Below are 16098 nucleotides of genomic sequence, written 5' to 3'. Positions count from 1 at the left end.
TCGAAATATCCAAGCCTTTCTACGTACTCTGTTGTTGTTGCTATTTTAGGGGACCCTGATGTCTCTGGGGGATGACTCAGAGAAGTTGGGCAGCATTAATCCAGACTAACAGTCTGATTCAGGAATGCATCTTTACGTAAGAAAACTGCTTGAGCATATGCTTATCTCTGGAGCCTGGAATTAAACTGTCTCACACGCTATCCCGCTTTGGGCATGGAGCAGCCAGAGTCTGCTGATGCTCTTCAGTAGCTCCTCAGTAGCCAGCTCCTGGTCTCAGAGCATTTTTGGAGGGCGATACATCCATCTGGCAAGTTGGGCTACTTCTGGCGAGGTCAGCAAAGAACAAGCACAGGATAAACTGTGAGACACAGGGTTCAGAGCTTACCTATGCTCCCCCACAACTCTGCTCGCCCTTGCTGAGATCTCCAGCCCCACAGCACGCTTGTATCAGTTCAGAGACAGTAAGAGGCAGGTGGCCGCAAATGTCAGTGCACTGGGCTGAGAACATCGCAGTGCGCCAGCCGGCTGATGCCTGTTGCAGAGGTACCTGCAAACACCTCTTGTTTGACTGCAAGAGCCGTCCTGTTCCAGGCAGAAAGCCAAGTTGCTGCGGGACTGCAGAAAACTGTACTCTGCACCAGGGCTGTGCTGGATTACCTGTTTTCTGCATGAGGTAGAAATACAAATTTGTTATTCTAGCATAAATGGTGATAAAGTCTGGCCAGTGCCACACTTGGTTCTTTCTGGTTTGTCCACCTTGGGTGCCTGAGGGTGGCCTTTGGGCTGTCAGTGCAGTTCTGTGTTCCACAGCATTTATTTTTTTTTAAGGATAAAACCATCTATTATGCTGCCTAATTCCCTGTAACGCTGGCTGCATCTGCATTCAATCGGGAGGATGGTTTGCATACAGATGCCTCCACCGGTGGGAAGCATGCGAGCCCGTGAAAGGGGAGCAGAGGAAGCGGATCATCCCGTGGCCCCAGTCCACCCCAGCACCTGCTCCAGTCCTGCCGGATGTCAGCACGTGCCTTAGCGTCTCGCAGGGCTGGAGCCTGATCTGTCCTGCCTGCTATTAAATCAAGCTGGGCTCGCTTTCTGGGATCAGTTTGGTATGCGCGATCATGGAAACCTCCACAGGGCACTCCCAGGACTTTTCCTGTTTATTTTGCTCTTTGAGCCAAACGCTATTTAAGCACACTCGCTCCTGAATGAAGCCAGCTCCCAGGTCAGTAGACCTGCTGCTGCCGTGGCTGGAAGAGGGCTCTGGAAAACACAGACCATCTTCTGGAAATGCCTGCAACTGCCTGCAGATCTCTGACTTGAATTTTGATGGCTCAGAAGCTTTCTGTGCTGTCTTACTATCTCCATTTACTTGTTTACCTCTCATTTAATCCTTGGTAAGATAATTATGGTTTTTGAATCAGAACCACAAGGGCTGCAGTGATGAAGTGACCTTACTTGTGGTGATGCTCTGGGAGCATTAATGGTGTGTGTGTGTAGGGGATTTGCAGGCGTGGACCCTCCTGTTGCCAATCTCCTAATTTCAGAGGGGACATTGCTCAGTGCAGTGTCACGCAGGTGCTGGCAGGGAGCGAGCTGTCTGCATGACTTAGTGACGATGCATCTGCTGTTCCAGCTCATGGCCACTCTGTGGACAGAGCGTACGCTCCGCTGGAGGTGGGATGACGAGAGAGGACTGCTGGAGCTTTAGCACACGCACAAAGAAGATCCTAAATGAGAGGTGGCCCTAAATCCATGCCCATCGTAGTTTCATCAGCCAGATCCCTCACTAACAGCTCGACCCATGGGGAACACCCACACTTTTGGGGGCTGAAACAGGCTGGTGCATGGCAGGCTGCTTTCAGAGCCACGAGCACGTATCCTGGTGCTTTTCAAAACACGGGATGCCTCGTTCTTAATCTCCCCGCTTCCACCTTGACCACTGCGTGTCACGCTACGTGCTGCCATTGCACGGTTTAGCAGATGCATGTGGTAAATGAATTTCTCGGCACAGATGGAGTTTAGCAGAAGGCACCTCTTCAGATGAGAGAGCACAAGCAAGGGGAGCAAGGCCTGGGATATTCAGTGTTAGCAGGCAGGAGTGGGGCTCGGCTCTGGGCATATTTGCGAGGAGCAGTATTTCAACAAATATGAACTTAAAAGCAGAGTCCAATGTAAAAGCTTGAGGCAAGATGTGTTAATCAGTCAGAAGAATTTGGGTTCCTGACTCAGTAAGTGCTGCAGAGCTCAGCCAGGTGGTATTTGCACTACTGGCATTATTTGCAAAGCCTTTTTCTGCTGGAATTTCTCCAGCTTGCATAGCTTCTGGACCATGGTGATCTGAGGGGCATCTCAGCACACACTCGGGGTTCAGGTAACTAATGGGTGTGCAGGCAGCCAAAATCAGCCCCCAGGGAGAACAGCAGAAGCTGGGCACAGGGAGCTCTCTTGGGTTTCCCTTCTCCAACTGCAGGAACTCCACAGGTCTCAGGGGATGGAGGAGAACGTGTTTTTTTTTCCAGAGATATTTGCCCAGTCCCACCTGGGTCAAGGAGCAGTGGAGTGGGAGTGAGGCTGGGTGCAGCACTGAAACGGGTGAGATGGCTGGCATACGTCGAATCCCCAGGTCTCCTTCTCAGAACAGAGCCTCGGTGCGGTTCTGGGGCCACCAGACCTTTGTAGCATTTTGGTACAGCAAAGAGGGGCTTTTGGGGGTGCTTGTGTCAAGGCCGTGGGGCTGGATGTCAGATCGTTGAAATGTCGGGCTCCACGCGGTGCTATCAGAGAGAAGCGAGGCTGCTGTGAGTTATTGTGCAGGCCGAGTATTTGTGGCTGCCGTCCCTGGCTGCTCTCAATCACAGCTGTGGGGCTGAGCAATCAGCTGAACTGGAATCAATCAGGCACCCGTGGATGTGCGGTGAAGAACTCCTCCATCTGGAAATGAAATGAGCGTGCAGAGAAGCCCTGCTCCCGTAAATCCCTTAAGCATGTGCTTAACTTCATGGAGCAAGGTGATTGCAACGCAATATTTTATTCTTGTCAGCTTCAGTGTTAGCAGTTACTAGAATCACTTGTGTAATTAAGCTCTTGCAAGAATAAAATGAAAAAGCACCAGGTGCCTATGGAGATCTAAATCATTTTTCAGATTGGGTAGAACAGCAGTTTTCAACTTTCTTAGGCAGCTGGAATCCTAAAATTCTCCATGGCAGCGCAGATCCCCTCGCAAGGAATTGAAGGCAGCAGCCGTGCTTCTCCCGGGTGCCTTTCACCAACCTCTCAAGGAGACAGCGAGCACCCAGGGCTCTGCACGTGACTGGGGCAGAAGCTTTGTAACTTTTGCAGAGGCCATGGCTATAACTTCATACCGAGACATCTTTTTAATAACTGCAGATCAGTGTTTGAACCATGCTCGTTAAAACAGACCAGTCTTGTCATTAGCACAGACTGACACGCACAGCTCTGCGGAGCAGCTGGCAGAGAAGTGCTGATCCGTGTCTTGCTGGGAAAAAAATAAGGCCAGGACCGTAGGAGGAGAACCACATCTCCACGTCTGTGGGATGGCGTTCTTTGGTGCACAGGGAAGACCCCATCACCATTTATAAATGTTTAGTACTGGAATTAGGCACAAAAAGGGAGACAGTTGGGTTTGGAAGGCAGCGATTGTCTGAAATTGCCCCTGCACTGGGTGGGAGGAGGAAGAGAACGAGGGCACGTTCACTGCGCGTGTAACGGAGCTGCTGTGACCGATGGTTTCTGCGAAGAGCAGGTGAACGTTCACTGGTGCCTGGAGATCTGACACACCATGAGCCTGAACGCAACCTGCCTTCCTCTATAAACACATACCTGAGAAAGTTTCAATGTTTTTAAGGGACTATGCGCTACCAAATGGGCTGCAGCATTTACCCTGCGAGATGTTCAGGTGGGAGGTGACACTACCAGGTCCCTGGGGGACAGCGAGGCGGTGCTGCTGGCACTGTGCATCGCTGCCCGGGGCTTAGGACACCCGTGAATTAAGCGACAGCGCCCATACCCGGCACCCGGCCCCTGCAGAGCTGCAGGAAGCCGGAGGGGCACAAGGGCACCGTGCTTGGAGGAGGCTCCGGAGCTCTGCAGCTTCGGCAGGGGCCAGGAGAGGGCAGCGGGGAGGCGCTGGCGGCACGGGGCGGGGGTGCTGGGGTGGCTGCGGGGCTGCAGCCGGGGCAGGGACCCTGCCCCAACACATGGATGACCCCGTCCCGTGGAGAAAGGTGAAGCACGGCCTCTAGGACGCTGCCCTGATCAAACCTGCCGTCTGGTCAGCACCTTTCTCAGCTCCTCAGGCCCAGTGGGTGCTGCAGCAGACGCGCTGCCCTAAGCCCGCTTGCTTGTTGGTGACCCATGTCACCAGCTGGGCAGGACACAGAGCTCCTGGAGGTGCCACACACCCCCTGGGGACACTGCACCACTCTGTGACCCCTCTTGCACCAGGACATGAGGTGGAGTTGTGCAGCCGGCCACCACCTGGCACAGAGGGTCCTGGAGCCACAGAGGTCGGAGCGTGGGCTTTGTGGCACCAGGCGAGGGCCTGTGACAACCAACAGAGCCACCAACGCTTGACATGTGAGATGGCACCAGCCTGGCAAGCGTCCAGCTGGTAAGCCCAGAGCTAAACAAAGCCGGTGCTATTTATATTTATGTAGGGCAGGATGATTAATGCCCAGGCCTTTGCCATTCTAAATAAGTAGGGTAATTAGGGAGCTGGCTTTATTTACTCGGTAGGTTGGCATGAGGCAATGTGCGTGCCCAGCCCCGATGTCTCCCAGCCCAGCCCGCACCCACCTGTGCCACCGGGATGTGCTCCTGACCCGGTCACAGGCACGATGCCGGGGCAGAGCAGGACGCGGGGACAGCAGGTACCCCGTGGATGGAGACTGTGGTGCTACAAAACACCTGGTGCTGATTTTTGGAGCTACTTGTAGATCTGAAGGTGCAGACGGGTACCCAGCAAGGCCTCCAGAGCATCTACCCAAAATCAGACACCTCATCTGCTTGGATCCCCAAGGGCCTCACCCTGCGCTTCAGCCCCTGACACTGCGGCCATCGTTACGCTTTACGTGCTCCATCAGCAAATAAACACCCCTGCAGCTTTTGGGCGGCAGCTTCTAATTTTCTGCAAGTGCCCCTGCCTGTTTCGTAAGGTATTTGTTGTTTGTGCTGCATTAGGCCAGCGGAAGCACAAGCAGGAAGCAGGATCCCGCTGTGCCAGGTGCTGCACAAACACAAAGCGCCGCGGTGACTCCCGTCCCAAAGAGCTGACAAAACTCGTCACACCTACGCTGCATACTACGAGGCTGAGTCTCCCCCGCCCTCCGGGCACCGGGTCATTTTCATCCTGGCAAAGTGGGTGAAGAATGTTACCACATCAGAATGACCTGCTTCACCCAGGTAGAAATGATCCCCCAGGGCACGAGGAAGTCGAGGATTAGTGCCTGGCGGTGGAGAAGGCAGCCCTGGAGTCCTCCCGGGGCTGTGCAGTCTCCTCACATCCGCAGTGAACAGCAAGGGAGGATCTGCTATCAGCCGGCTCTCCTCTGGGCCAGGCTACAGCCTGTTACCAAGCCAACCGGAGTCCCTCGCGCTCCCCAAACGGCTGCAAACAATAAGCCCAGCTCGCCTCCCCCGTCCCTCGGCTGTACCAGGCCCAGCACGTCTGATATTGGCAACAGAGCTGCAAAGGCAGAAAGCCGGCGGGCGTGGGGTGCAAGCTGAGCTCAGGGCGCTGTGTGACGTGGGGGGCAAAGGGCGCTCAACCCCTGCCGCGCCCCAGACCCACAGCCTGGCGGCCAGCTCGGTGTCTGCCTCTGCCCTCTGTGGCAGCGTCCAAGAGAGGCCCCAGCAGGGACAGGGGCACCTGAGCGCAGCGCTGCTGCTCCACGGCCCTGACCTGCCCAGAGCATTCTCGAACGGCAGGCTCAGCCCCGGCTGTTTGCAGAAGGGAAAGGTCTGTTTGTGAGCACGTTACAGAGCCACTAGTGCATACTCTGCTCCCCTGCAAAATGCCAGATTAAATAATAAACACCTCCAGACGAGGCTGCCTCTTCTGCCTCTTTTTATAGTACCTGCCCTGCAAGGAGCTTTTTTTTTTTTTTTTTTTTTTGAGTTATGCAGCCCACTGAAGAAAGGGAATCATGCCCAGCACAACTGTGAAAAACTGGCTATTTTTATCACCGCTGACCAGAAAGCAAAGCTGGAGCAGAGATGCCACCTGGCATAGCTGGGGTCACACAAGGCCTCATGGTTGGGAACCAGGGAAAAACAGAGGCTGGATCGCCTCTCCCTGTGTCCATGGGCAGATGTTGCTGTTCCACACGTGAGCAGTGCCTGCATGCCTGCTTCTCCACAATCTTTCCCAGGGACTGAATGCCCTGCGTGGCCCACACGAAGTCAGTTTTCCTTGGGAGAGGTGTGTGGACCTGCTCTCCTTGGAAAGCATGGGCTGCGTGTAGGGACCCACTGCTTGTAATCACCGTTGCCCACGTTCTTCCTGGGACACTGGAAACAGCCCTCGGAAACACAGAGATGGAGGCATCTGATAAACTGTGGCTGGTCAGGGGCTGCCCCACGTGTGGGCAACGTCTGCATCAAATGAAACCTGCGAGGCATCAAACAGAGGGGTCAGGGCCAAGCCCACATACCCATATTGGTACCAGCACCTCACTGAACCTATTTTCCCTCACCTTTCTTCACATTTTCCTGTAATTTCCCACATATTCCCCTCACATTTCCTTCCTTCAGATTTCCCTCCTATTTCCCTCACACTTCCCTGGGATTTCCTTCCCATTTTTCCTTTAAATTTCTCTCCTATTTCCCTCACACATCTTTCCTTCACATTTCCCTGTCATTTCCCTCATTTTATTTTTCTTTTCCCTTCAAATTTCCTCATATTATCCTGTCATTTCCCCCACGCTTCTTTTCTTCACATATCTCTGGAATTTCTCTGACATTTTTCCTTTAAATTCTTCTCCTATTTCCCTCACACTTCTTTTCTTTGCATTTCCCTTATATTTCCCTGTCATTTCATTTCCCTCACACGTCTTTCCTTCACGTTTCCCTCTTATTACCCTGTCATTTCCCTCACATTTTCTCTTTTTCTGTCATATTTCCCTCACGCTTCTTTCCTTCACATTTCTCTGGGATTTCTCTCATATTTTCCCTTTACATTTTTCTCATATTTCCCTCACACTTTTTTCCTTCACATTTCCCTCACATGTCTTTCCTTCACCTTTCTCTGGAATTTCCCTCCACATTTGTCTCATATTTCCCTCAAACTTCTTTCCTTCACATTTGATTTCTTCACATGGGATTTCTCTCACATTTTCCATTTTTCTCATATTTCCCTCACACTTCGGGATTTCTCTCGCATTTTCCCTTTACATTTCTCTCCTATTTCCCCTCACAAATTATTCCTTCACATTTGCCTTATATTTCCCTGTCATTTTCCTCATGTTACTTTCCATCACATTTTCCTCACATCTCTCTGGAATTTCTCTCATGGTTTCCCTGTACATTTCTCTCACATTTCCCTCACACTTCCTTTCTTCACATTTCTCTGGGATTTCTCTCACATTTTCCCTTCACATTTCTCTCCTATTTCCCTCACACTTTTCTTCACATTTCTTGGGGATTTCTCTCCCATTTCCCCTTCACATTTCTGTCCTATTTCCCTCACGCTTCTTTCCTTCACATTTCTCTGTGATTTCTCTCACATTCATGGTTTAACCTTTTGGGCAGACCTGTGCGGTGCCAGGAGCTGGACTTAATGATCCTTATGGGTCCCTTCCAACTTGGGATATTCTACACTTCTATGATTTTCCCTTTATGCTTCTCATATTTCCCTCATGTTTCTTTCCTTTACACTTTCCTGGGACTTCCCTCACACTTTCCCTTCACATTTCTCTCCTATTTCCCTCACGCTTCTTTTCTTCACGTTTCTCCGGGACTTGTCTCCCATTTCCCCTTTACATTTCTGCCCTATTTCCCTTATGCTTCTTTCCTTTACATTTCTCTGGGATTTCCCTCACATTTTCCCTTTACATTTATCTCCCGTTTCCCTCATGTTTCTTTCCTTTACATTTCCCTGGGATTTTTCTCCCATTTTCCATTTCTCTCCTGCTTCCCTCACACTTCTTTCTTCCACATTTCTTTGGGATTTCTGTCCCATTTCTCCTTCAAATTTCTCTATTTCCCTCACACTTCTTTACTTCACATTTCCCTGGGATTCCTCTCCCATTTTCAATTTCTCTCCTACTTCTCTCACACTTCTTTCCTTCACATTTCCCTGTGATCTCTCTTTCATTTCCCCTTCACATTTCCCTCCTATTTCCCTCACACTTCTTTCCTCCACATTTCCCTGGGATTCCTCTCCCATTTCCCTGCTTTAGTGAAGGACTTTTAGTGTTAGGTCAGAGCTTGGACTCGATGATCCTGAGGTCTCTTCCAATCTAGACAACTCTGTGATTCTGTACTTCAACTTCTCTCCTTCACTCCCCCCCAACCACCAAACCCAGCAATGAGCCCCCCCCCTTCCCAAACCCCCGCGGCCACTCTCAGCATGGCGGCCTCGCCGCACTCAAGATGGCGGCGGCGCGCGGGGCGGGAAGGAAGCGGGGAGGGGGGAGCGGCGCGCACTCAAGATGGCTCCCGGCGGGGCGAAGGGAGATGGCGGCGGCCGCGCAGGCGCGGCGCCTGAGGCGCGGCGCCGTGACGTACCGCGCCGTGCCGTGCCGTGCCGTGCCGTGCGGCGCCGCGCCGTGCCGTGCCGTGCGTGCGCGGCGCGCGGTGACGGAGCGGGGCGGCCGCGTCCCTTTGTTGGCGCTGAGGCGGCCGAGGCAGCGGGCGGGGTGAGCCGCCGCTTGGCCGCCTCGCCATGGACTCGGACGAGGGCTACAACTACGAGTTCGACGAGGACGAGGAGTGCAGCGAGGACAGCGGCGCGGAGGAGGACGAGGAGGACGACGAGGAGGACGAGCCCGACGATAACCTGGACCTGGGCGAGGTGGAGCTGGTGGAGCCCGGCCTGCGCGGCGGCGGCGAGCGCGACGGGCTGCTGGGCGGCGAGACCGGAGGGCTGGGGCCCGGAGGCGGCGGAGGAGGAGGCCTGGGCGGCGGGCCGGGCCCCGGCGGCGGCGGAGGCCCGGAGCAGGAGGAGGATTACCGCTACGAGGTGCTGACGGCCGAGCAGATCCTGCAGCACATGGTGGAGTGCATCCGCGAGGTCAACGAAGTCATCCAGGTGCGCCGCCGCCTCGGCGAGGGGCCCCCCCCCAACTCCCCCGGTTTCTGGGGGGCTCCCCCGGTTTTTGGGGATGGGTCCTCGGCCTCCCCTTCTCGGCCTCCCCCCCCATCCCGACCCCCCCGCCGCCCCCCTTTGTGCCTTTCCCATTTTGGATTTCTTTCCTTTTGTTGCTAATATCGCCGTTTTGCCTCTTTTCCACTCCCCCACCCCCCCCAGCCGCCCGGTTACCGGAGGCAGAGCAGCGGTTGGGCGCTCTGGAACGGGCTGGCTGTGCCCCCCCCCCCCCCCCCCCCCTTTAATTGTAGCGTTTTAAAAACGAAGCAGGGCTCCAAAGCACACCCACTGCCTTCCGACCAGCGTATCTAATCTCCCGGCTCTTGTGCTGCTGGAAGAAATTCAAGCCGCCGAGGCTATCCAGCATCCCTTCCTAAATATTTACAGCTGGGTTTTCCTCCGGCTTGCCCTAAGTTTCTGGTGCCGTCCGTTTTTCCTGCAGGTGACCGGAGTGCGTGGGTTTTCTTTTGTTTCGGTTTGCTTGGTGGTATTCAGAATTACAGCCAGCAAACGGCAAACGCTTCTCCTTACCCGACAGCGTGAACAGCAGTGTGAAGGTATTGCATTTCCTAAGTGGTGTGAGAAGGCTGAATGTATTGATACTACACAACAAAGGACACCATTCCCCCAAATCGGTCGCTTCCTAGTTGTGTGTACTTCCAGCGTTAAATACCAGATGCCTCAGTGAATGTTTTTGCCCAGCTGGCCTGTGCTGTACAGGGACTCCACAAGCAGCTTTAAAATGTGGCTGCACGCGCTGTAAATCCACCGTAGTTTATGGGGAGCTTGATGCAAACAACTGCCCGAGTGTTCACCTAGGAAATGAGTAAATGGCAGCTCTTCAGTCAAATTAAAGTTTATAACTTTAATAACAGTACCGCGCATGTAAGGCTTATAAAGGAGTCTGGCTCGATTAGCTGATTATGAGAGCTAAAGAAGATCTCCTGGTTACGTATGGATATTTCCTTGCTCCCAGTTATTGATCCTAATGGAGGGAAATGAAGATGTGCAAATGGGGAAGTAAACATGCAAACACTCGGTGAAGTTTTTAATTCTTTGAAGTAGTGATTAAAATGGTGGGGGTGTGTTTAATGACTAAGGCTGTGAGAATCACCACCCGTACTGGTGGTATTGGACAGACTCAACCATTTGTCCCAGCTTTGAGTAAGCAAAGTGGTGGAAATGTTTCTGTTGATGAGGAATAGTGAGCATCCCGCTCCTGTGTGTCCCTGGCCTGAGGAATTCACCTGCATGTTTTTAAGGAGATGATTTAAATAAGGTCCTCTTTTCTGGTCCATGGCTTTTCTTCCTTTTTACATTGCCCTTGAGCTGTATAACTTGAGCACTTGGCCTCAACGTAGCAGAACAACTAGCCAGAAGCTGCGGGAGGTGGAGACCCTTCCCCTGTTCTTGCACCCAGGGGGGTGGTGGGAGGCCTGGCCCTTCCCTGAGCTGGCTCCGTGGGGCTCTGCAGAGCACAGCCAGCCTGCAGGAGCTCTGTGGCTGCTGCTTTAGGTCTTGGTGTTAGGTTTGTGGTGGTTATTCCTGGTTTAGCAGGCTGCAGAATGTCAGTTGGTTTGGAGTATGAGTCAGCCTAGGACCTAACATCAGCTCAAGTGCTAGCAGACATCAGAAGAGGGTAGGAAAACATTAAGTTACTCCAAATTGCTTTGAAATGGCACCTTACTGGATTTCTTAGCCTGTTCGGAGGTAAGTGAACTCAATTCAGTCAGTGCCTCAGCATTTGCTCATCCTCACTTCTCTTGCTTGTGCTGAAAGCTTCCAGGGCTCCGTTCTGTATATTTCTTGCTTTTGGCATCCAACCAGGATTGCTGCTGCTGCTTTTCTGGTTCAGTAAACCTTTTCTGGACTCACGTTGGCTCAGGATCCTGCTGCAGATCCTTGGTTGCAGTCCTGTGATTCACTTGTTCCAGTCTAGAACTGGATGGCTTTGGTCCCTGTGTATCTAAATTCAGTTTGATATCAAATGATAACGGTTGCAGTTGCCTGTTGCAGTCCTCAGGAGCTTATTTGTTACCACACAGAGGGCCCTGATGTCCGAAAGCTTCAGCTGTAGGGCCTGTGCCCTCTCATCAGAGGAGGTTCCAATTTCTGGTCAGAAGTAAGTCATGGGTTTTATTTTTCAGTTGATTGTTTTGCAGGTGCAATGAGAAGAAAGGGTATCGGTGAGCCATTAAGCATCTGCAAGGGGGGTACCTGAGCTGCAGATACAGCTTCCATGTGCAGGGACTTGGGCCTTTGTCCCTGACAAAACACAGGCCCTGAAGAACAGTTATTAGCTGACACAACCACCAGTGGAAGGAGTTGAATTAAATTTATTTTCCCTTCTATTTAATCACTTCCCAACTGCAAGCTGTGTAAGAACAGCCCAAAGTTCTCAGGACAGGGATTTGACCTGACAAAGGCTTTGCTGAAGTAGTGGCTAACTTGTGAGAAACTTCCTGGCTACGAGGCGTGTGATTTGTGCTGGCAGCAGGTAACGTGCACGCGAAGATGGCTGCTGAGTGCTGAGCTGTTACCTTTTTCTATCACTTGGCCATCTAAGACCGCTAAACTTGCAGTGAACTCAGGAGGTTTCAGAGTGAGTCAGATACTCAGCGTGTTTTGCATTCACTCTCTCTTGTCTGAACGTAAGGGGGGTTTCAGGTGCCTGATGATGATTTTTGCACAATATTTAGCATTTATGTGATAATTTGATTTGACTCCCTGTGCCACATGGCAAGAATTCCCCTTCTCCTCCAAATGCAAAAATAGGGGCATGAATAAACCTCTAACCTTGCGCTGTTGATTGGCTGAGATGTTCAAACCCTACCTCAGATCCGAATATCGCTTCCATTATATTGCTATAATTACACGGAGGAGAAGAGAATCATTCCACAAGTTATTTTGGTTTTAGTTGTCAGCGTAAACGGGCGGACTTCTGGGGTGTTTTTTTTTCCAGCTGCTGGCAGAATAACTGACTAAACAACTGCAAAAAACTAGACATGAAGGCTCTGGTAAACAAAAGGTTGTCTCCTTTGAAAGGCATTTTCCCACAGTTGGATGTCATCTCCGTATTCGTCTTCTCTGTACTGTGGGATGAGGGACTGTCCAAATAAGTTTCTACCATCATTACTTCTTTTTTTTTTTTATTTTTTTTAATATCAGACTGCTATTTCTGTCCTTGCTGTAGATTTTCTGAAAATAAACTTGGAAATGTTTAGAATAGCATGTTTATTTCTACTCTGAATAGAGCACGTGATGGTCGGTGTCTCTCTAGTCTTGCTTGGCTCAGTGTTTCTGCCTTGTTGCAGCTTGGTGCAACTTTGCTATTTCTAAGTTGGGTTCATTTTCCGCTCTCGGTCAGCTTTTTCTGGAGTGTTTGACATCACTGTGATGTCACCTGACAACATTTGTTCTTTTTGGACTTCAGCAGGGTTAAGTATTGGAAAACTCTCAGGGTGAAGCTCGGAGATGGTTGGTGACATTTAAAAACAAAGCACAGAAAAGGGAGCTGAGCCCTTGCTTTTTTTTTTTTCCACCCAGAGCAGCACCCTGGATGCAGCCGGGTGTCACGTCTTGTGAGCTCATGAAACCCCCCTGGCTTAGGGAAGAGACAGAAGCACCGCATCTCACGCAACTTAGTCTAGCTCAGAAATACCTCTCCTCATTTACTGCAGGCTGTGAAATGAGGTTCTGCGGGGTAGAACAGGTAACGTGCAACATCAGAACAGTTATACTGAATACTGGTCCTCGTTTAGAGGACCAGGCTGGATAAGTTGTTGAGAAGTGAGGATCCTTACCAGCTGCAGCTTTGATGTTGCGATAAGCCAAAACCCCAGGCTGCTCTGAAGCTACAAGGGGTGGCTTTTTTTGTGACCGAGGCAGTGCAGATCCCCCAGAACACTGCTCTGCAGTTAGTCAGGCTCTGTTACAGCAAGTGTCAGTCCAGTGTGGCTTGGGAAGAGCGGTGTTATTCCACAGTGGCTTCTCTTGCTCAGACAGAATGTGCTGATTTCCAGTCGTAACTTAGGAAATCTCCCAAGTAGTGGTGTAATTCAGTGGTCTTGGCAATGTGTTCAAAATACTTTGTCCAAAATAGGAATGACTTTCCAGCGAGCAACAGGCACCGCTGCTGTCATCCAGGGCTGTGCTTAGAACTGGATTTCATGTTCGAGATGACATCTTGAAAACCCCGAGTGCTTGAAGCTGCTTGACAAGCATTAGGTAGGAGTCTGTGGGAGGAAGCACTTGAGGCTGATGCTGCTTGCTTTTGGGTCTGCTTGCGGTGCCTGTACGAGGTGAGTTTGCAAGGCTCTGACTTCTCTTACTGTGTGGTTAGCTATTTGATAATAAAATTCAGTTGGGGCCCTGCATGTTATGATGCTGGAAGGAAATGCTTTGTTAAACTGCATGGTTCTGTCACACGGCGTTTATAAGGTGTTTCATTATCGGAGGAATGCGCTTAATGTTTCCAAGGAACGGAACAAACTTCGTTGTGACAAAGTGCTCCTGAAATCTGCTACAAGCCATCACTGTGAGGCTTTTGGAAATGACATCTTATCTGTTCCCTGGCTGCTAAGACATGTAATTCTGAATATAATAAAGCTAACAAAAAAATACTATTATAAACTTCAGAGTTACCAGGTTCGTTCTATCTTTTAAGTCTCCACATTAAGCTAAAGCTCATGCTTAACTGGCCCACTTGCTTTGTGCTTTAGATTTGTTTCTTTTAGGCCAAATATAAATCTTATGGCTGTCCATGAGTAAAAACTGATGCTGGGCTCTGTTGCCCCAACGTCACTTTGCAGGAATCCCAACAAAGCCGCTGTCTCTCAGGGGGCCTGTGGGTGCAGATGGGGACTGCTGTGTCCTGGGGACGTTTGCAAAATGAAACTGAAAACACTTTGTTCTGGTTTTAGTTACTTTTAAACATTTGTTTATGGGGGGGGGAGGAACAAAAGATATGTGCAGCCATTGGTATTCCCTGTGGGTTTAGCTCTAGTTAGCAGAACCATACGTGCCATCAAAGCAGAAGTGGTGGTTCTGCTCTAAATCCCTAACTGTTGTGCCACGGAGAAGTCCTAATAGAGACTGCAGCACTCACCCTCCTTGGTGTGAAACAGTAGCTGTGTTAGACGTGTGTTGTTCAGTCATACACGAGCTGTGGTTTCCTTTCTATCTGCTTATCCTGAGCTCTCACTCCTTAGTTTCTGACTTGCAGGAATTTAAACTTCGTAATAGGAAATCAAGCCGGCCTTCTGATGCTTCCAGGGTTCCTGTGGTGTGGCATGGAAGTGTAGGGCAGTGCTGTGCCTATTCAGAAATACTTTGCATACTTGCTTAGTGCTGTTTGGCAAGCAGTATTGGATTTAAGAGCATGGTGCACAGAACTGCAGTTTGACAGGGTGTGCTTCTTGTGATGAAAACTGAGACCTGGAAGACTTCAACTTTTGTTTGAAGTGAGGCTGTAAGCTCATAAATTAGAAGTAGCTCCCTGTACAGCACCTCCCTGAGCCCCTCTGCCACCTGTTGAATTTTTTCTCTTTGAAAACAAGCTCTCTTCCCCCTTACTCCATGCGTGAGGCAGAGTAAACAAGGAATTTTGGGTTTGCTGTGATGGCTCTCGCTGAACTCTGAACTGTGCTCTTCTTATAATGAAAGCCCCGTCCGTGTCATTCAGTCTGCACCTTATCTGTTCTGGGTTGTGTTTTCAGTCCTCTGGAGGGATCTAAAAATATTGGAAGTGATATTTTGTCTTGCTTGTGGCTGTGTTACCTGTGTTGTTTGGCATCCATGGAGGTTGGGAGACTTTTTTTCTGTCTATAGGTGTGTAACGCTGCTGAACATCACGAAGTTGCTCTGGCTTCTGCAATTGCAGGAAAATTGCAGTCTTGTTTATTGTAAAATGCACACGGCAGGTTCGTAGCTGCTTGGTGATGCCAAATGGTGCATCTGAGTGCAGCCCGGAATACAGATGCCTGCGTGTTTGATAAAGGAGCTCATGTAGGGTACTGCAGGAGGCTCGGGCGTGAAGTGACCAACTCTGAGCTGGAGCAAAAACTGTGGGTTGTAATCTGATGATGGAAAATCCGCTGATACTTCAATCTGCACCATCCCAGATATTTTTTGGTTGGGGAAGTTGAACATCTTTGCCTGGCTCATATTTGATTCCTCAGTTTGCTTTTTAGCTTTTGATCTCGAGCTGTGATGGAAATACTGGCTTAAATGAATGCATTGAGAACTGCCATTGAAGGCTTCCTAAGAAGCCGAGTTTCATCTGTAACTTAGTTCAGCAGTGTTTGTGCTTCACAAATCAGAGCCTTTTAGAATTTGAAATGTCCTTATGACTACAGACACTCTTTCAAAAGAGGTCCCTTGTTTACATGGCATAGTAACGCTGAGTAATTGGTTTTGGTATTCAGGGTAGTAAGAGTGCTGTGCGAGTACAGTGGTTCACACAGCTAGCTGCACCGAGCCTTTCCTCTGTTTGCAGAGGCTGAGATCTGCAAATGCCCGGAATAATTTCAAATTCCAAGTCTTAGGCAGGTATTTTTAACAGCATGTAAGTTGTTTGGGACAAGGAGGAAGCTAGTAAGCCATTTAGAGACTTTTTTTTTTTTTTTCAGGAGAAAAAAATGCTTCTTGTAGCTTAGGCACCTGCCTCTGAGCACACTGGCTTGCCTCGTGCAAGTGTGGTGGCATCGGGGTCCCTTTTGGCAGCACCCCTGGTGTCGCCAGGTCTTTTAGGCAGTGCTGGAGAGCTGGTG

General features: G+C 50.5%; 1 protein-coding gene across 1 annotated transcript in view; it reads left to right on the top strand.

Annotated features, from left to right (window-relative positions):
- Positions 1-8725: 8725 nt before the first annotated feature.
- The window catches only part of ARIH1 (ariadne RBR E3 ubiquitin protein ligase 1), a 54388-nt gene continuing 47015 nt past the window's right edge, over positions 8726-16098 (top strand). The window contains exon 1 of the mRNA XM_027466213.3: positions 8726-9271. Coding sequence (XP_027322014.1) covers positions 8906-9271 — 366 coding nt within the window. The 5' untranslated portion in view covers positions 8726-8905. The remainder of the gene's footprint in view (positions 9272-16098) is intronic.

Source organism: Anas platyrhynchos, chromosome 11 (genome assembly GCF_047663525.1).
Source record: "Anas platyrhynchos isolate ZD024472 breed Pekin duck chromosome 11, IASCAAS_PekinDuck_T2T, whole genome shotgun sequence".
In the NCBI taxonomy this organism is placed as follows: Eukaryota; Metazoa; Chordata; class Aves; order Anseriformes; family Anatidae; genus Anas; species Anas platyrhynchos.
The sequence above is the reverse complement of the archived record's forward strand: the minus strand, read 5'-3'. Positions and strand labels throughout refer to the sequence as shown.